We start from the raw sequence: 21,937 nt of genomic DNA, 5'->3' as shown, positions 1-21,937 counted from the left end.
ATAGAACGTCATGTTCCCAACAAATGAGGAGGAGATACTGTACACCATATGAAAGGTCCATCTCCATTCCTCAATATAACGTCATGTTCCCAACAAATGAGGAGGAGATACTGTACACCAGGGGTCCTCAAACTACGGCCCGCGGGCCACATGCGGCCCGCGGAGCGCATTACCCAGCCCGCCGGGTGTTTTAGCCTCAGGACATCCTTGTGTTCCGAAAGATGCTTTCGGAACACAAGGATGCCTCTGCAAAGTCCCTGCGGCCCGCGTTTACTTTAAAAACGCGGGGACCGCCGGGAGTAGGCGCACACAGCGACGTCACTGACGTCCCATGCGTGCGCCCATGGAAACCGAGGCGGAGAAGAAAGGACGCGCGCAGGAGGTAAGTGTTAGACGTCTATGTGACGTGTAGGTCACATGCTCGCAGCTCCATGCGCCGCCATTATACAGAGCGGAGCCGGAGGACAGCAGGTGAGGAGGGGGGGTGGGGGAGCACTGTCTATAAAGGGGAGCACTGTCTATAAAGGGGGCACTGTACTAAAGGGGGAGCACTGTCTATAAAGGGGGCAATGTCCTAAAGGGGGCACTGTACTAAAGGGGGAGCACTGTCTATAAAAGGGGCAATGTCCTAAAGGGGAGCACTGTCTATAAAGGGGGCACTGTACTAAAGGGGGAGCACTGTCTATAAAGGGGGCACTGTACTAAAGGGGGAGCACTGTCTACTAAAGGGGGCACTGTCTACTAAAGGGGGCACTGTACTAAAGGGGGAGCACTGTCTATAAAGGGGGCACTGTACTAAAGGGGGAGCACTGTCTATAAAGGGGGCACTGTACTAAAGGGGAAGCACTGTCTACTAAAGGGGGCACTGTCTATAAGGGGTAGCACTGTCTATAAAGGGGGCACTGTACTAAAGGGGGAGCACTGTCTATAAAGGGGGAGCACTGTCTACTAAAGGGGGCACTGTCTATAAAGGGGGCACTGTACTAAAGGGGGAGCACTGTCTATAAAGGGGGCACTGTACTAAAGGGGGAGCACTGTCTATAAAGGGGGCACTGTACTAAAGGGGGAGCACTGTCTACTAAAGGGGGCACTGTCTACTAAAGGGGGCACTGTACTAAAGGGGGAGCACTGTCTATAAAGAGGGCACTGTACTAAAGGGGGAGCACTGTCTATAAAGGGGGCACTGTACTAAAGGGGAAGCACTGTCTACTAAAGGGGGCACTGTCTATAAGGGGGAGCACTGTCTATAAAGGGGGCACTGTACTAAAGGGGGAGCACTGTCTATAAAGGGGGCACTGTACTAAAGGGGGAGCACTGTCTATAAAGGGGGCACTGTACTAAAGGGGAAGCACTGTCTACTAAAGGGGGCACTGTCTATAAGGGGGAGCACTGTCTATAAAGGGGGCACTGTACTAAAGGGGGAGCACTGTCTATAAAGGGGGAGCACTGTCTACTAAAGGGGGCACTGTCTATAAAGGGGGCACTGTACTAAAGGGGGAGCACTGTCTATAAAGGGGGCACTGTACTAAAGGGGAGCACTGTCTATAAAGGGGGCACTGTACTAAAGGGGGAGCACTGTCTATAAAGGGGGCACTGTACTAAAGGGGGAGCACTGTCTAAAAAGGGGGCACTGTACTAAAGGGGGAGCACTGTCTATAAAGGGGGCACTGTACTAAAGGGGGAGCACTGTCTATAAAGGGGGCACTGTACTAAAGGGGGAGCACTGTCTACTAAAGGGGGCACTGTCTATAAAGGGGGCACTGTACTAAAGGGGGAGCACTGTCTATAAATAGTTTTTTTTTTGTTATAGTCCGGCCCTCCAACGGTCTGAGGGACCGTGAACTGGCCCCCTGTTTAAAAAGTTTGAGGACCCCTGCTGTACACCATATGAAAGGACCATCTCCATTCCTCAATATAACGTCATGTTCCCAACAAATGAGGAGCAGATACTGTACACCATATGAAAGGTCCATCTCCATTCCTCAATATAACGTCATGTTCCCAACAAATGAGGAGGAGATACTGTACACCATATGGAAAGTCATCTCCATTCCTCAATATAATGTCATGTTCCCAACAAATGAGGAGGAGATACTGTACACCATATGAAAGGTCCATCTCCATTCCTCAATATAATGTCATGTTCCCAACAAATGAGGAGGAGATACTGTACACCATATGAAAGGTCCATCTCCATTCCTCAATATAACGTCATGTTCCCAACAAATGAGGAGGAGATACTGTACACCATATGAAAGGTCCATCTCCATTCCTCAATAGAACGTCATGTTCCCAACAAATGAGGAGGAGATACTGTACACCATATGAAAGGTCCATCTCCATTCTTCAATATAACGTCATGTTCCCAACAAATGAGGAGGAGATACTGTACATCATATGAAAGGTCCATCTCCATTCCTCAATATAATGTCATGTTCCCAACAAATGAGGAGGAGATACTGTACACCGTATGAAAGGTCCATCTCCATTCCTCAATATAACGTCATGTTCCCAACAAATGAGGAGGAGATACTGTACATCATATGAAAGGTCCATCTCCATTCCTCAATATAATGTCATGTTCCCAACAAATGAGGAGGAGATACTGTACACCGTATGAAAGGTCCATCTCCATTCCTCAATATAATGTCATGTTCCCAACAAATGAGGAGGAGATACTGTACACCATATGAAAGGTCCATCTCCATTCCTCAATATAACGTCATGTTCCCTACAAATGAGGAGGAGATACTGTACACCATATGAAAGGTCCATCTCCATTCCTCAATATAACGTCATGTTCACAACAAATGAGGAGGAGATACTGTACACCATATGAAAGGTCCATCTCCATTCCTCAATATAACGTCATGTTCCCAACAAATGAGGAGGAGATACTGTACACCATATGAAAGGTCCATCTCCATTCCTCAATATAACGTCATGTTCCCAACAAATGAGGAGGAGATACTTTACACCATATGAAAGGTCCATCTCCATTCCTCAATATAACGTCATGTTCCCAACAAATGAGGAGGAGATACTGTACACCAGGGGTTCTCAAACTACGGCCCGCGGGCCACATGCGGCCCGCGGAGCGCATTACCCAGCCCGCCGGGTGTTTTAGCCTCAGGACATCCTTGTGTTCCGAAAGATGCTTTCAGAACACAAGGATGCCTCTGCAAAGTCCCTGCGGCCCGCGTTTACTTTAAAAACGCGGGGACCGCCGGGAGTAGGCGCACACAGCGACGTCACTGACGTCCCATGCGTGCGCCCATGGAAACCGAGGCGGAGAAGAAAGGACGCGCGCAGGAGGTAAGTGTTAGACGTCTATGTGACGTGTTTGTCACATGCTCGCTCCTCCATGCGCCGCCATTATACAGAGCGGAGCCGGAGGACAGCAGGTGAGGAGGGGGGGTGGGGGAGCACTGTCTATAAAGGGGAGCACTGTCTATAAAGGGGGCACTGTACTAAAGGGGGAGCACTGTCTATAAAGGGGGCACTGTACTAAAGGGGGAGCACTGTCTACTAAAGGGGGCACTGTCTACTAAAGGGGGCACTGTACTAAAGGGGAGCACTGTCTATAAAGGGGGCACTGTACTAAAGGGGGAGCACTGTCTATAAAGGGGGCACTGTACTAAAGGGGAAGCACTGTCTACTAAAGGGGGCACTGTCTATAAGGGGTAGCACTGTCTATAAAGGGGGCACTGTACTAAAGGGGGAGCACTGTCTATAAAGGGGGAGCACTGTCTACTAAAGGGGGCACTGTCTATAAAGGGGGCACTGTACTAAAGGGGGAGCACTGTCTATAAAGGGGGCACTGTACTAAAGGGGGAGCACTGTCTATAAAGGGGGCACTGTACTAAAGGGGGAGCACTGTCTACTAAAGGGGGCACTGTCTACTAAAGGGGGCACTGTACTAAAGGGGGAGCACTGTCTATAAAGAGGGCACTGTACTAAAGGGGGAGAACTGTCTATAAAGGGGGCACTGTACTAAAGGGGAAGCACTGTCTACTAAAGGGGGCACTGTCTATAAGGGGGAGCACTGTCTATAAAGGGGGCACTGTACTAAAGGGGGAGCACTGTCTATAAAGGGGGCACTGTACTAAAGGGGGAGCACTGTCTATAAAGGGGGCACTGTACTAAAGGGGAAGCACTGTCTACTAAAGGGGGCACTGTCTATAAGGGGGAGCACTGTCTATAAAGGGGGCACGGTACTAAAGGGGGAGCACTGTCTATAAAGGGGGAGCACTGTCTACTAAAGGGGGCACTGTCTATAAAGGGGGCACTGTACTAAAGGGGGAGCACTGTCTATAAAGGGGGCACTGTACTAAAGGGGGAGCACTGTCTATAAAGGGGGCACTGTACTAAAGGGGGAGCACTGTCTAAAAAGGGGGCACTGTACTAAAGGGGGAGCACTGTCTATAAAGGGGGCACTGTACTAAAGGGGGAGCACTGTCTATAAAGGGGGCACTGTACTAAAGGGGGAGCACTGTCTACTAAAGGGGGCACTGTCTATAAAGGGGGCACTGTACTAAAGGGGGAGCACTGTCTATAAATAGTTTTTTTTTTGTTATAGTCCGGCCCTCCAACGGTCTGAGGGACCGTGAACTGGCCCCCTGTTTAAAAAGTTTGAGGACCCCTGCTGTACACCATATGAAAGGACCATCTCCATTCCTCAATATAACGTCATGTTCCCAACAAATGAGGAGCAGATACTGTACACCATATGAAAGGTCCATCTCCATTCCTCAATATAACGTCATGTTCCCAACAAATGAGGAGGAGATACTGTACACCATATGAAAGGTCCATCTCCATTCCTCAATATAACGTCATGTTCCCAACAAATGAGGAGGAGATACTGTACACCAGGGGTCCTCAAACTACGGCCCGCGGGCCACATGCGGCCCGCGGAGCGCATTACCCAGCCCGCCGGGTGTTTTAGCCTCAGGACATCCTTGTGTTCCGAAAGATGCTTTCGGAACACAAGGATGCCTCTGCAAAGTCCCTGCGGCCCGCGTTTACTTTAAAAACGCGGGGACCGCCGGGAGTAGGCGCACACAGCGACGTCACTGACGTCCCATGCGTGCGCCCATGGAAACCGAGGCGGAGAAGAAAGGACGCGCGCAGGAGGTAAGTGTTAGACGTCTATGTGACGTGTATGTCACATGCTCGCTCCTCCATGCGCCGCCATTATACAGAGCGGAGCCGGAGGACAGCAGGTGAGGAGGGGGGGTGGGGGAGCACTGTCTATAAAGGGGGCAATGTCCTAAAGGGGGCACTGTACTAAAGGGGGAGCACTGTCTATAAAAGGGGCAATGTCCTAAAGGGGAGCACTGTCTATAAAGGGGGCACTGTACTAAAGGGGGAGCACTGTCTATAAAGGGGGCACTGTACTAAAGGGGGAGCACTGTCTACTAAAGGGGGCACTGTCTACTAAAGGGGGCACTGTACTAAAGGGGGAGCACTGTCTATAAAGGGGGCACTCTACTAAAGGGGGAGCACTGTCTATAAAGGGGGCACTGTACTAAAGGGGAAGCACTGTCTACTAAAGGGGGCACTGTCTATAAGGGGTAGCACTGTCTATAAAGGGGGCACTGTACTAAAGGGGGAGCACTGTCTATAAAGGGGGAGCACTGTCTACTAAAGGGGGCACTGTCTATAAAGGGGGCACTGTACTAAAGGGGGAGCACTGTCTATAAAGGGGGCACTGTACTAAAGGGGGAGCAGTCTATAAAGGGGGCACTGTACTAAAGGGGGAGCACTGTCTACTAAAGGGGGCACTGTCTACTAAAGGGGGCACTGTACTAAAGGGGGAGCACTGTCTATAAAGAGGGCACTGTACTAAAGGGGGAGCACTGTCTATAAAGGGGGCACTGTACTAAAGGGGAAGCACTGTCTACTAAAGGGGGCACTGTCTATAAGGGGGAGCACTGTCTATAAAGGGGGCACTGTACTAAAGGGGGAGCACTGTCTATAAAGGGGGCACTGTACTAAAGGGGGAGCACTGTCTATAAAGGGGGCACTGTACTAAAGGGGAAGCACTGTCTACTAAAGGGGGCACTGTCTATAAGGGGGAGCACTGTCTATAAAGGGGGCACTGTACTAAAGGGGGAGCACTGTCTATAAAGGGGGAGCACTGTCTACTAAAGGGGGCACTGTCTATAAAGGGGGCACTGTACTAAAGGGGGAGCACTGTCTATAAAGGGGGCACTGTACTAAAGGGGGAGCACTGTCTATAAAGGGGGCACTGTACTAAAGGGGGAGCACTGTCTATAAAGGGGGCACTGTACTAAAGGGGGAGCACTGTCTAAAAAGGGGGCACTGTACTAAAGGGGGAGCACTGTCTATAAAGGGGGCACTGTACTAAAGGGGGAGCACTGTCTATAAAGGGGGCACTGTACTAAAGGGGGAGCACTGTCTACTAAAGGGGGCACTGTCTATAAAGGGGGCACTGTACTAAAGGGGGAGCACTGTCTATAAATAGTTTTTTTTTTGTTATAGTCCGGCCCTCCAACGGTCTGAGGGACCGTGAACTGGCCCCCTGTTTAAAAAGTTTGAGGACCCCTGCTGTACACCATATGAAAGGACCATCTCCATTCCTCAATATAACGTCATGTTCCCAACAAATGAGGAGCAGATACTGTACACCATATGAAAGGTCCATCTCCATTCCTCAATATAACGTCATGTTCCCAACAAATGAGGAGGAGATACTGTACACCATATGAAAAGTCATCTCCATTCCTCAATATAATGTCATGTTCCCAACAAATGAGGAGGAGATTCTGTACACCATATGAAAGGTCCATCTCCATTCCTCAATATAACGTCATGTTCCCAACAAATGAGGAGGAGATACTGTACACCATATGAAAGGTCCATCTCCATTCCTCAATAGAACGTCATGTTCCCAACAAATGAGGAGGAGATACTGTACACCATATGAAAGGTCCATCTCCATTCTTCAATATAACGTCATGTTCCCAACAAATGAGGAGGAGATACTGTACATCATATGAAAGGTCCATCTCCATTCCTCAATATAATGTCATGTTCCCAACAAATGAGGAGGAGATACTGTACACCATATGAAAGGTCCATCTCCATTCCTCAATATAACGTCATGTTCCCAACAAATGAGGAGGAGATACTGTACACCGTATGAAAGGTCCATCTCCATTCCTCAATATAACGTCATGTTCCCAACAAATGAGGAGGAGATACTGTACACCATATGAAAGGTCCATCTCCATTCCTCAATATAACGTCATGTTCCCAACAAATGAGGAGGAGATACTGTACATCATATGAAAGGTCCATCTCCATTCCTCAATATAATGTCATGTTCCCAACAAATGAGGAGGAGATACTGTACACCATATGAAAGGTCCATCTCCATTCCTCAATATAACGTCATGTTCCCAACAAATGAGGAGGAGATACTGTACATCATATGAAAGGTCCATCTCCATTCCTCAATATAACATCATGTTCCCAACAAATGAGGAGGAGATACTGTACACCATATGAAAGGTCCATCTCCATTCCTCAATATAACGTCATGTTCCCAACAAATGAGGAGGAGATACTGTACACCAGGGGTCCTCAAACTACGGCCCGCGGGCCACATGCGGCCCGCGGAGCGCATTACCCAGCCCGCCGGGTGTTTTAGCCTCAGGACATCCTTGTGTTCCGAAAGATGCTTTCGGAACACAAGGATGCCTCTGCAAAGTCCCTGCGGCCCGCGTTTACTTTAAAAACGCGGGGACCGCCGGGAGTAGGCGCACACAGCGACGTCACTGACGTCCCATGCGTGCGCCCATTGAAACCGAGGCGGAGAAGAAAGGACACGCGCAGGAGGTAAGTGTTAGACGTCTATGTGACGTGTATGTCACATGCTCGCTCCTCCATGCGCCGCCATTATACAGAGCGGAGCCGGAGGACAGCAGGTGAGGAGGGGGGGTGGGGGAGCACTGTCTATAAAGGGGGCAATGTCCTAAAGGGGGCACTGTACTAAAGGGGGAGCACTGTCTATAAAAGGGGCAATGTCCTAAAGGGGAGCACTGTCTATAAAGGGGGCACTGTACTAAAGGGGGAGCACTGTCTATAAAGGGGGCACTGTACTAAAGGGGGAGCACTGTCTACTAAAGGGGGCACTGTCTACTAAAGGGGGAGCACTGTCTATAAAGGGGGCACTGTACTAAAGGGGGAGCACTGTCTATAAAGGGGGCACTGTACTAAAGGGGAAGCACTGTCTACTAAAGGGGGCACTGTCTATAAGGGGTAGCACTGTCTATAAAGGGGGCACTGTACTAAAGGGGGAGCACTGTCTATAAAGGGGGAGCACTGTCTACTAAAGGGGGCACTGTCTATAAAGGGGGCACTGTACTAAAGGTGGAGCACTGTCTATAAAGGGGGCACTGTACTAAAGGGGGAGCACTGTCTATAAAGGGGGCACTGTACTAAAGGGGGAGCACTGTCTACTAAAGGGGGCACTGTCTACTAAAGGGGGTACTGTACTAAAGGGGGAGAACTGTCTATAAAGAGGGCACTGTACTAAAGGGGGAGCACTGTCTATAAAGGGGGCACTGTACTAAAGGGGAAGCACTGTCTACTAAAGGGGGCACTGTCTATAAGGGGGAGCACTGTCTATAAAGGGGGCACTGTACTAAAGGGGGAGCACTGTCTATAAAGGGGGCACTGTACTAAAGGGGGAGCACTGTCTATAAAGGGGGCACTGTACTAAAGGGGAAGCACTGTCTACTAAAGGGGGCACTGTCTATAAGGGGGAGCACTGTCTATAAAGGGGGCACTGTACTAAAGGGGGAGCACTGTCTATAAAGGGGGAGCACTGTCTACTAAAGGGGGCACTGTCTATAAAGGGGGCACTGTACTAAAGGGGGAGCACTGTCTATAAAGGGGGCACTGTACTAAAGGGGGAGCACTGTCTATAAAGGGGGCACTGTACTAAAGGGGGAGCACTGTCTATAAAGGGGGCACTGTACTAAAGGGGGAGCACTGTCTACTAAAGGGGGCACTGTCTATAAAGGGGGCACTGTACTAAAGGGGGAGCACTGTCTATAAATAGTTTCTTTTTTACTATAGTCCGGCCCTCCAACGGTCTGAGGGACCGTGAACTGGCCCCCTGTTTAAAAAGTTTGAGGACCGCTGCTGTACACCATATGAAAGGACCATCTCCATTCCTCAATATAACGTCATGTTCCCAACAAATGAGGAGCAGATACTGTACACCATATGAAAGGTCCATCTCCATTCCTCAATATAACGTCATGTTCCCAACAAATGAGGAGGAGATACTGTACACCATATGAAAGGACCATCTCCATTCCTCAATATAATGTCATGTCCCCAACAAATGAGGAGGAGATACTGTACACCATATGAAAGGTCCATCTCCATTCCTCAATATAACGTCATGTTCCCAACAAATGAGGAGGAGATACTGTACACCATATGAAAGGTCCATCTCCATTCCTCAATATAACGTCATGTTCCCAACAAATGAGGAGGAGATACTGTACACCATATGAAAGGTCCATCTCCATTCCTCAATATAACGTCATGTTCCCAACAAATGAGGAGGAGATACTGTACACCATATGAAAGGACCATCTCCATTCCTCAATATAATGTCATGTTCCCAACAAATGAGGAGGAGATACTGTACACCATATGAAAGGTCCATCTCCATTCCTCAATATAACGTCATGTTCCCAACAAATGAGGAGGAGATACTGTACACCATATGAAAGGTCCATCTCCATTCCTCAATATAACGTCATGTTCCCAACAAATGAGGAGGAGATACTGTACACCAGGGGTCCTCAAACTACGGCCCGCGGGCCACATGCGGCCCGCGGAGCGCATTACCCAGCCCGCCGGGTGTTTTAGCCTCAGGACATCCTTGTGTTCCGAAAGATGCTTTCGGAACACAAGGATGCCTCTGCAAAGTCCCTGCGGCCCGCGTTTACTTTAAAAACGCGGGGACCGCCGGGAGTAGGCGCACACAGCGACGTCACTGACGTCCCATGCGTGCGCCCATTGAAACCGAGGCGGAGAAGAAAGGACGCGTGCAGGAGGTAAGTGTTAGACGTCTATGTGACGTGTATGTCACATGCTCGCTCCTCCATGCGCCGCCATTATACAGAGCGGAGCCGGAGGACAGCAGGTGAGGAGGGGGGGTGGGGGAGCACTGTCTATAAAGGGGGCAATGTCCTAAAGGGGGCACTGTACTAAAGGGGGAGCACTGTCTATAAAAGGGGCAATGTCCTAAAGGGGAGCACTGTCTATAAAGGGGGCACTGTACTAAAGGGGGAGCACTGTCTATAAAGGGGGCACTGTACTAAAGGGGGAGCACTGTCTACTAAAGGGGGCACTGTCTACTAAAGGGGGAGCACTGTCTATAAAGGGGACACTGTACTAAAGGGGGAGCACTGTCTATAAAGGGGGCACTGTACTAAAGGGGAAGCACTGTCTACTAAAGGGGGCACTGTCTATAAGGGGTAGCACTGTCTATAAAGGGGGCACTGTACTAAAGGGGAGCACTGTCTATAAAGGGGGAGCACTGTCTACTAAAGGGGGCACTGTCTATAAAGGGGGCACTGTACTAAAGGTGGAGCACTGTCTATAAAGGGGGCACTGTACTAAAGGGGGAGCACTGTCTATAAAGGGGGCACTGTACTAAAGGGGGAGCACTGTCTACTAAAGGGGGCACTGTCTACTAAAGGGGGTACTGTACTAAAGGGGGAGAACTGTCTATAAAGAGGGCACTGTACTAAAGGGGAAGCACTGTCTACTAAAGGGGGCACTGTCTATAAGGGGGAGCACTGTCTATAAAGGGGGCACTGTACTAAAGGGGGAGCACTGTCTATAAAGGGGGCACTGTACTAAAGGGGGAGCACTGTCTATAAAGGGGGCACTGTACTAAAGGGGAAGCACTGTCTACTAAAGGGGGCACTGTCTATAAGGGGGAGCACTGTCTATAAAGGGGGCACTGTACTAAAGGGGGAGCACTGTCTATAAAGGGGGAGCACTGTCTACTAAAGGGGGCACTGTCTATAAAGGGGGCACTGTACTAAAGGGGGAGCACTGTCTATAAAGGGGGCACTGTACTAAAGGGGGAGCACTGTCTATAAAGGGGGCACTGTACTAAAGGGGGAGCACTGTCTACTAAAGGGGGCACTGTCTATAAAGGGGGCACTGTACTAAAGGGGGAGCACTGTCTATAAATAGTTTTTTTTTTACTATAGTCCGGCCCTCCAACGGTCTGAGGGACCGTGAACTGGCCCCCTGTTTAAAAAGTTTGAGGACCCCTGCTGTACACCCTATGAAAGGACCATCTCCATTCCTCAATATAACGTCATGTTCCCAACAAATGAGGAGCAGATACTGTACACCATATGAAAGGTCCATCTCCATTCCTCAATATAACGTCATGTTCCCAACAAATAAGGAGGAGATACTGTACACCAGGGGTCCTCAAACTACGGCCCGCGGGCCACATGCGGCCTGCGGAGCGCATTACCCAGCCCGCCGGGTGTTTTAGCCTCAGGACATCCTTGTGTTCCGAAAGATGCTTTCGGAACACAAGGATGCCTCTGCAAAGTCCCTGCGGCCCGCGTTTACTTTAAAAACGCGGGGACCCGCGTTTTTAAAGTAAACGCGGGGACCGCCGGGAGTAGGCGCACACAGCGACGTCACTGACGTCCCATGCGTGCGCCCATGGAAACCGAGGCGGAGAAGAAAGGACGCGCGCAGGAGGTAAGTGTTAGACGTCTATGTGACGTGTATGTCACATGCTCGCTCCTCCATGCGCCGCCATTATACAGAGCGGAGCCGGAGGACAGCAGGTGAGGAAGGGGGGTGGGGGAGCACTGTCTATAAAGGGGGCAATGTCCTACAGGGGGCACTGTACTAAAGGGGGAGCACTGTCTATAAAGGGGGCACTGTACTAAAGGGGGAGCACTGTCTACTAAAGGGGGCACTGTCTACTAAAGGGGAGCACTGTACTAAAGGGGGAGCACTGTCTATAAAGAGGGCACTGTACTAAAGGGGAGCACTGTCTATAAAGGGGGAGCACTGTCTACTAAAGGGGGCACTGTCTATAAAGGGGGCACTGTACTAAAGGGGGAGCACTGTCTATAAAGGGGGCACTGTACTAAAGGGGGAGCACTGTCTATAAAGGGGGCACTGTGCTAAAGGGGGAGCACTGTCTATAAAGGGGGCACTGTACTAAAGGGGGAGCACTGTCTACTAAAGGGGGCACTGTCTATAAAGGGGGCACTGTACTAAAGGGGGAGCACTGTCTATAAATAGTTTTTTCTTTTACTATAGTCCGGCCCTCCAACGGTCTGAGGGACCGTGAACTGGCCCCCTGTTTAAAAAGTTTGAGGACCCCTGCTGTACACCATATGAAAGGACCATCTCCATTCCTCAATATAACGTCATGTTCCCAACAAATGAGGAGGAGATACTGTACACCATATGAAAGGTCCATCTCCATTCCTCAATATAACGTCATGTTCCCAACAAATGAGGAGGAGATACTGTACACCATATGAAAGGTCCATCTCCATTCCTCAATATAACGTCATGTTCCCAACAAATGAGGAGGAGATACTGTACACCATATGAAAGGTCCATCTCCATTCCTCAATATAACGTCATGTTCCCAACAAATGAGGAGCAGATACTGTACACCATATGAAAGGTCCATCTCCATTCCTCAATATAACGTCATGTTCCCAACAAATGAGGAGAAGATACTGTACACCATATGGAAGGTCCATCTCCACTCCTCAATATAATTTCATGTTCCCAACAAATGAGGAGAAGATACTGTACATCATATGAAAGGTCCATCTCCATCCCTCAATATAACGTCATGTTCCCAACAAATGAGGAGGAGATACTGTACACCATATGAAAGGTCCATCTCCACTCCTCAATATAACGTCATGTTCCCAACAAATGAGGAGGAGATACTGTACACCATATGAAAGGTCCATCTCCATTCCCCAATATAACGTCATGTTCCCAACAAATGAGGAGGAAATACTGTACACCATATGAAAGGTCCATCTCCATTCCTCAATATAACGTCATGTTCCCAACAAATGAGGTGGAGATACTGTACACCATATGAAAGGTCCATCTCCATTCCTCAATATAACGTCATGTTCCCAACAAATGAGGTGGAGATACTGTACATCATATGAAAGGTCCATCTCCATTCCTCAATATAACGTCATGTTCCCAACAAATGAGGAGGAGATACTGTACATCATATGAAAGGTCCATCTCCATCCCTCAATATAACGTCATGTTTCCAACAAATGAGGAGGAGATACTGTACACCATATGAAAGGTCCATCTCCATCCCTCAATATAACGTCATGTTTCCAACAAATGAGGAGGAGATACTGTACACCATATGAAACGTTCATCTTCATTCCTCATAATATAACCTTATTTCCAGAAAAGAGTGATAATGAGTATTAACATTTTTTAAAAATTGTTTTCCAACAGATGGACGTTATATCAATAATACTTCAGAAAGACATCTAATATATCAAGATTATGTGGAAGATAATGGCATCACACAATATTCTCCAGGAATGAAACCCATCACCCAAAATATACATCACAGACCTTCCCGATTGGAGAGATCAATGGATTCCTCTACCCCCGAGGAGTCCTCTGATAAATCACATCCTTGTTCTTCAGAAATCCACCTGAGATCTCCCAGTGCTGACGGATCAACAGATCCATCTAATCCCAAGGAACCTTCTTTAAGTCTTGAAGGAGTTCACACAGAGGAGAGTTCATTTTCGTGTGCAGTGTGTGGGAAAAGTTTCACGGAAAACAGAGACCTCCTTATACACCAGAGAAGTCACACAGAAGAGCGCCCTTTCTCGTGTTCAGAGTGCGGGAAATGTTTCAGTAAGAAAAAAGTACTTGTTATGCACCAGAGAATTCACACGGGTGAGCGACCTTTCTCTTGTTCAGAGTGCGGGAAAGCTTTCGCTCGGAAAGAAAAACTTATTAAACATCAGAGGATTCACACAGGTGAACGTCCTTATGAATGTCCAGAGTGTGGGAAATGTTACACTCAGAAAGTAGACCTTCTTAGACACCAGAGAATTCACACGGGTGAGCGTCCTTATTTGTGTACAGACTGTGGAAAAAGTTTCACTCAGAAAGGAAGTCTACATACACACCAGAAAATTCACACGGGTGAGCGTCCTTATTCGTGTTCAGAGTGCGGGAAATCTTGCACTCAGAAAGCAGATCTTCTCAGACACCAGAAAATTCACACGGGTGTGCATCCTTTTTCCTGTCCAGAGTGCGGAAAAAGTTTTATTTTTAAAGGACAACTTCTTCATCACGAAAGAACTCATACAGGTGAACGCCCTTTTTCCTGTTCAGAGTGTGGGAAATGTTTTTCTCATGGAGAAGACCTTCGTAGACACCAGAGAATTCACACGGGCGACCGTCCTTATTCGTGCTCGGAGTGCGGAAAAGGTTTCATTCAGAAAGGAAACCTTCTTAGACACCAGAGAATTCACACGGGTGAGCGTCCTTATCAATGTTCTGAGTGTGAGAAAAGTTTCAGTGAGAAAGGAAACCTTCTTATACACCAGAGAATTCACGTTGGTGAACGTCCTTTCTCATGCTTAGAGTGTGGGAAATGTTTCACTATGAAACAACAGTTTCTTAAACACCAGAGAATTCACACCGGTGAACGACCTTTTCCTTGTTCAGAGTGCGGGAAATGCTACACTCAAAAAGTAGACCTTCTTAGACACCTGAGAATTCACACGGGTGAGCGTCCCTATTTATGTTCAGATTGTGGGAAGAGTTTCACTCAAAAAGGAAGTCTTCTTACTCACCAGAAAATTCACACGGGTGAGCGTCCTTTTTCATGTTCAGAGTGCGGGCAGTGTTTCACTATGAAGCAACACTTTCTTAAACACCAGAGAATTCACACAGGTGAGCGACCTTTCTCGTGTCCAGAGTGCGGGAAATGTTTCAGTGAGAAAGAAAACCTTATTATACACCAGAGAATTCACACAGGTGAGCGTCCTTTCTCATGTCAAGAGTGTGGGAAATGTTTCACTATGAAGCAAAACTTTCTTAGACACCAGAGAATTCATACGGGTGAGCGTCCTTTTTTGTGTACAGATTGTGGAAAAAGTTTCAATAAAAAAGGAAGTCTACTTACACACCAGAAAATTCACGTGAGTGAATGCTCTTAGTCATGTTCAGAGTGCGGGGAATGTTGCAATCAGAAAACAGACCTACAGCAGACCTGTTCAGCTGTTTTTTTTTGTTTACTGTCTATAGTGCGAAAAGAAATTTGGTCAGACCTTAAACACCAGGTAATTCACAAGGAGAATGTTCTTGGTTTTGTTCAGAGTGTGGAAAATGTTGCACTAACAAGTAAGACCTTAACATGTGAAGTGCCACACACTTAAAGAAGGAAAAAAAATTCACTGAGGAAGAAAAATCTATTCTACATCAGAGAAGTGACACATTGGAGCATTCTTTTTTATGTTTAGAGTGTGGGAAACAATTTATTGAGGAAACAAAAAACTTTTTAAACCTCAGAGAAATCATACATGTGAACATCCTTTTTCATTTCAGAGTGTGGGAAAACTATTAAATGCAAAGTAATTAGGTTAGACACCATAAAACACATGGCTGTTGATGCTGTTGACATATACATGTTGTTGTAAGAATTGAAAAGATCATCGGAGACAGTGGGAGTCGCTCGTTCACTGCTCACTCACCTTAGTGCTCAGAGGGATCCCGGACGAGCCCCCACATGTAGTGCACCACCGTAGAAGCTGCAGTAAAAAAGGTCATCACAGTTGGGATAATTGAAAAATAAAAGATGGGAAAAAAAAGAAAAAAAAAAACGAGAATACCCAGAGGCTAACTCTCAAAAAATTGTTTATTAGTAAAACAGCATTATGGTATGCATGCGGTATACATGTGGCCATCTCAACTAAAGTGCAATGTCTGCCTTGGAATACAAACACCCTCTAAATTCCAAGGCCCAACCCTCCCTAAAAGCCATAACCCCCTGAAATGACTAACCCACCCCCACTAATTGCCTAACTGACTCAACAATGTCCTACCTAAAACCTCCCTAAGAGCAGCATGGCTAGGGGAGGGATTCATTGTTATTGCTTCCCATTTAAGTTGAATTGTTGGAATGGTGCAGGTGCAATAAAAGGGAAACATCTGGGGAGTCTGTCCACGGTAGTGGTCCTAGCCGTGCTGTCCCAGGTCCTAGGGGAGGTTTTAGGTAGGACGTTGGGGGTTAGGCAATTAGTGGGGGTGTGTTATTCATTTTCAGGGGGGTATTTCTTTTAGAGCTGGGTTGGGCCTTGGAATTTAGAGGGTGTTTGTATTCCAAGGGGGACATTGCACTTTTGTGGGTGTAGCCACATGTATACCACATGCATACGTAATGCTGTTTTATTAATAAACACATTTTTGAGAGTTAGCCTCTGGGTGTTCACATTTTTTTTTTCTTTTTTTTTTCCATTTTTCTTTTTCAATTATCCCAACTGTGATGACTTTTTTACTGCAGCTTCTACGGGGGTGCACTACATGTGGGGGCTCATCCGAGATCCCTCGGAGCACTAAGGTGAGTGAGCAGTGAATGAGCGACTCCCACTATCTCTGATGGTCTATTTTTTTTTTCATTTATTTTTTTATTTTTCAATAACTATGCCCTGTGAATACACCCTGCCCCTATTGATGGGTGACACTCCAATGCATATATAAAAGATATCAGTCCCAGTAATTTTATTTTTATTTTTTATATGAGCACAGTGTCAGGTCACCTGAGACCAGGTGACAGATGCACTCCGTAGGAGTCGGAAGTGCACCGCTAGGTAGTGGACCTTAGGACTGACTGCTGCGGATTGTACCCAGGGAGATTCAGGACACAGGTCTACAGGATCACTAACACAGATCCCAATGGAAGCTGGAGCATAGATTCCCCAGGGTGCGGAGTCTAAGAGCCAGCGGGTGTTCGCCAGAGCCTCCAGTGGTAAGGATGGACTTCGCTGCAGTCTGGCTCCAGCTCGCGGCCCCTAGGGTCTCACAGCTCACGCTCACAGTAGACTACAGGAGAAGGAAGCAGCAGGCTGGAACGACAAGGATAGTAAGGGGATACAGTAGAGGTCAGGGCAACTAGCAGACAGGAACAACAGAGTACACGCCAAAGGTTCAGGGTCACAGGCAGGCAGCGATGGTCAGGGACATGCAAAAGGTCAAGGTCACAAGCAAACAGGAATCGTTGAGAACACGCCAAGGTCGGTAACAGAGTCAAACATAGAGCACACGGCAAGCAGGAACCAGCAAGCCAAACCCACAATGAATACACAATGGTTGATCAGCACCGATGGCTTGCAGTGCACAGGTTAATATAGGGTTCCCTGATAGGGCCTGGGGTGGAGCCATGCTTAGAGGAGAGGTTATAAAAACCACCAGGTGGAAGTGGCTGGCCTCTTAGTCTGAACACATGAGGGGAGGTAAGCAACCAGAGGAAGATCACTGCATAACCATGACACACAGTTGAGATAACCCAGAAACGGAGTGCCGAGATTTTACCACCTGTAAGATATAGGACACTGCCAGGTCCTTTCGTTTACCAAACACAGAGATCTTACTTTTGGATGGCGTGACCCCTTGTTAATAATTTGTTTTTCTAAACTCTGTTTTTGGGAAACGCATGTTTACTATACATTGGTAGAAGAACAAGCAGATGGTTCTCTTTTCTTTTGCTTTAACAATTCTGGTGATCAAATAGAATGTTACTATTATTTTGGTATTTTACCGAATAAATACATGAATGTGTGTGTATTTTGCTAGTTGCACAGAAACTCAATGTAATGAAATGCTGAAACCTACAGTAGCCAATCAGAATTTGTCCTTCATCAATTCAACTTTTAGTTGGATGATGCTTGTCATTGATCTTTATTATTTTGCTTTACAAAAGATGGTGGCTTGCTGTTAGTCAAATAAAAATAATTAATACATTTGGTGTATTTAGAATTTTACTTCCACAAATATTTAATTTCACATCAGTGATTAGTTTTTTTGTGCGGTAATCAATTATTTAGATTTTGTTAAATAAACAAGAAACTTCTACACTTATATTCTCGTCCTTTTTTTTTTTTTTTTTTTTTACAAATTTGTTTCTTCCTTTACATATTTCTACAACATGGGGTTCCCCTTCTCCCTCAGTCTGGGGTGCTTCTGGCTTTCCAATGTAATGCTGTGGAAGATGACATTGTAGGCACATGACTCTCCTTCTTCCAGTCCGTTCCAATGTGCTTCGCAGTTCCTCTCTGCAGGAAAGTTCCTGTCCATGACACTTACACAAGGATCATCTCATGTGCATCCACTTCTGCCAGTGTGGGATAGTCTCCATATGTTAGAACGGGGAATCTAGGGGCTGCAATCTGGGATCGGCATATAGCTAAGTCCAAACCTCCGTGAGGGGGGTCCCTGGTGGAACACCAGCTGACTCCACATCCTGCAGGATCCAACGTTACCTCCTTCCACATGAGTTCACTTAATTCAATTTTGTGATAGGTTATGTCCTCATCGGATTCCCTGCTTTTGGGAAACAGTCAAATGCAACTGATGGCTTAGAGGATTGACTCCTAGCAGGCCAATCAAGAGTGTATCATGCAGGACCTTTTCCGCCTACCTCAGCAATCTGCAAGCCACTATTATCCTATCTTCTTCATCTCCATTTCTGGTAACCATAAATCATGTCGTGAACTCATAAAACAGCACTCTATTCAAGTTTAACTTTTGGCCCTCCACTTTTCTTAAAGCAGAGGTCCACCCTAAAGTGGAGCTTCTGCTCATTGGAACCCTCCACCCCTCCGGCGCCACAATTGGCACCTTTCAGGGGGGAGGGGGGTGCAGGTACCTGTACAGTACAGGTATCTGCACCCACTTCCGACATAGATATCTGCAGAATATACGCCCTTTTCCGCAGATATCTACGCCCCTTTCCGAAGGTCCCTCGCTGTCTGCTGGGAAACACACGGATCCCAGAGACAGCGGGACTTTTGGCCCACCACTTTGCTTAAAGCAAGCCTATATGCTTTCACTTCCTTTGGGTAAAGTCTTGGAATGGGTCTCTCCACTGTGAAGGCATCAAGACCTCCAAACTCACCTGCTTCCTGGACACTTTTTACAAGTCTTTTGATGAGTCTTAAGAGAAATACTGCTGCTAGTAAACTCCTTTTGGTTTTGTCAGGATATGACCATAGGCCAAAACTGGCCAGAAGATCCATCCCTCATACCCTGGACAGATCACTCGCTCTTTAAGTCCATGTCCAAGATCAGGCCATTGAAAGTTCTCGACTACCCTGCCCTTCTTCTGGCCATATTGCCCCATTTACTGAAAGGCACTCGAGCCTTCTCCATCTTCCGGCACTAAAACTATAGAAAAAATCCATGCTAGGGAACGAGGGAGAACACTCCTCACACCGCACACAACATCATTACAATCTGGGGTTATGCCTCTACTGTGGTGCTAGTAGCCACCTGTTGAAAAATTGCCTTGTCTTTTCAAGAAACTCTCTGGTCTAGTTCATCTACATGGAGGTGGTCTAGGCTTAATACCTATCACAGTTCGCTTTCCTGGTGTTACCTTACCCTTTTTTATTAGGAGGACATGAACTCTTATCAACTCGCCACATGAATTGATTCTGAGAACTTCATCAAACAGTCCTTGGCTTCTGAGTTGGGCATTCATCAGGCCTCCCTGGCAACCCCTCTCTCTTTGTCGACAGCTCAAATTTGCCCATAAGTCCCCTTCATCCATAGCTTTGCCCATAGAAGTGTTGCATCAAGAAGAGGTCTATTTTCTATATCTGTATATATTGACTGTTCAGGTATGCAATGTAAGCAACACAAAAAATCCACTGTATGCAAGAGCTCAAACTGTTCAAAAAAACATGGGTTGCAATTTTTTTATTGACTACAAGAAGGCAGTCCCACATATCGAAAATGGAACGCACAGACAGCAAGTCCTGGATGAGAGGCGAGTCAGGAGGAAGTAGAGAGGAGACATTGCTGAAACTGGCAGTAGAGGAGCTAATAAGATATAATTTTATATTTACACCCAGTAACAACCCGTCATGTGTGTCTCCTCTTCCTCCTTATCCAGTTGGATGGTATGTGCAGATATATTTTTAAAGCCATTCATCCAACTGTCCATCCAGAGCCTCTGGTTTATAGATCGGATACATCCTAAATATAGAACCATTTATCCAACTGTCCATCCAGAGCCTCTGGTTTATAGACCGGATACATCCTAAATATAGAACCATTTATCCAACTGTCCATCCGATGCCTTTGGCTTATAGACCAGATACATCCTAAATATAGAACCATTTATCCAACTGTCCATCCAGAGCCTCTGGTTTATAGCGTAGGTACATCCCAAATATAGAGCCATTTATCCAACTGTCCACCCAGAGCCTCTGGGGGAACTGCACTGCAGGGATGAGAGGGCGGCGAGAGATGATGTCATCTCTATGCTCCCTCGCCCGTCAGCTCCCTGATTGGCCAGCCCGCTCACGCCCACTCTCTCACCAGCGGACCGGCCACTCTCATCTGCCTCCCACTATCACCCGCGGAGCCCCCCGCGGACCCGCGGAGCCCCCCGCGGACTGCCCGCTCTCACCCGCGGAGCCGCCCGCGGTCCACCTGCGGAGCCGCGGACTACCCGCGGGCCGCCCGCGGACCGCCAGCTCTCACCCGCGGAGCCGCCCGCGGACCACCCGCGGAGCCGCGGACTGCCCGCGGGCCACCCGCGGAGCCGCCCGCTATCTCCCGCGGAGCCATAGCGCCTGTCCTCACCGGGCCCCATTTGACTGCGGGCCCCATAGCGCCCGCATGTGCTGCTATGGCGGTAGTTCCGCCACTGCATCCGATGCCTTTGGCTTATAGACCAGACACATCCTAAATATAGAACCATTTATCCAACTGTCCATCCAGAGCCTCTGGTTTATAGAGTAGGTACATCCCAAATATAGAGCCATTTATCCAACTGTCCACCCAGAGCCTCTGGTTTATAGACCAGATACATCCTAAATATAGAGCATTCTGAAGCGTTTGAGCTTTGGTTTAGGGCAGGTTTATATAGACCAGCAGACCCACAACAGGTATGCTTGATAACTGGTCGGTAGTCCTGTCAGGGATACACCCGCTGGTGGTATCTAAAATTACACCCTTTTGTGCTGAGCGTAACAGTGCCACCAGCAGGTGAAACCAGTAATGACACCGTTCCTGACAGTTCCCCATCCTTAAAGTGGTTGTAAACACTTACAACACACTTTGACCTACAGGTAAGCCTAGATTAAGGCTTACCTGTAGGTCCAAGATATATCTCCTAAACCTACACGGTTTAGGAGATATTTGCCGAAAGACAGGCACCACTGAGCACGCCGCCGTCAACGGCGATATGCCGCAGGTGGCGGCTCCCGTGCACATGCGCGGGAGTGACGTCATCGTGGCTTCGCCGAATGACAGCGGCGGAGCAGCGAGACCCACCGAGAAGATGGATGCGCTGGACTACAGGGGACAGCAGTGACTTCGCTGGCTCCTGTGTCAGGTAAGTGACACATAATGGACTACTATGCGATGCATAGTAGTCCATTATGCTTTACCTTTGCAGGGAATGAAAGAGGAAGCAAACTCACTTCCTCTTTATGGAGTGACCTCTGGATGTTCCATTTATGTTCGACGGTTCGAGTGGGTGCAGAAACAAAAATAAAAGTTTCCCTACTGAATCTGTGGTCAGAGTCCTTCAGTTCACTGGGGGACGTGCCACCAGAGTCTGAAAATAGGACACGCACCCCACTAC

At 47.7% G+C, this 21,937-nt stretch overlaps 2 protein-coding genes across 2 annotated transcripts in view; one reads left to right on the top strand and one right to left on the bottom strand.

The window, feature by feature from the left end:
* LOC143956102 (uncharacterized) overlaps nt 1-15,556 on the top strand; it is a 65,036-nt gene extending 49,480 nt beyond the window's left edge. The window contains 1 exon segment of the mRNA XM_077466238.1: nt 13,843-15,556. Within this exon segment, the coding sequence (XP_077322364.1) occupies nt 13,843-15,503 (1,661 nt within the window). The 3' untranslated portion in view covers nt 15,504-15,556.
* The window catches only part of LOC143955530 (uncharacterized), a 234,985-nt gene that overhangs the window by 150,119 nt on the left and 62,929 nt on the right, over nt 1-21,937 (bottom strand). The gene's annotated exons all lie outside the window — the stretch shown is intronic.

The sequence above is a fragment of the Lithobates pipiens genome, unplaced genomic scaffold (genome assembly GCF_037356315.1).
Source record: "Lithobates pipiens isolate NorthernLeopardFrog02 unplaced genomic scaffold, aLitPip1_a1.2 Scaffold_35, whole genome shotgun sequence".
Lineage (NCBI taxonomy): Eukaryota > Metazoa > Chordata > Amphibia > Anura > Ranidae > Lithobates > Lithobates pipiens.
The sequence above is the reverse complement of the archived record's forward strand: the minus strand, read 5'-3'. Positions and strand labels throughout refer to the sequence as shown.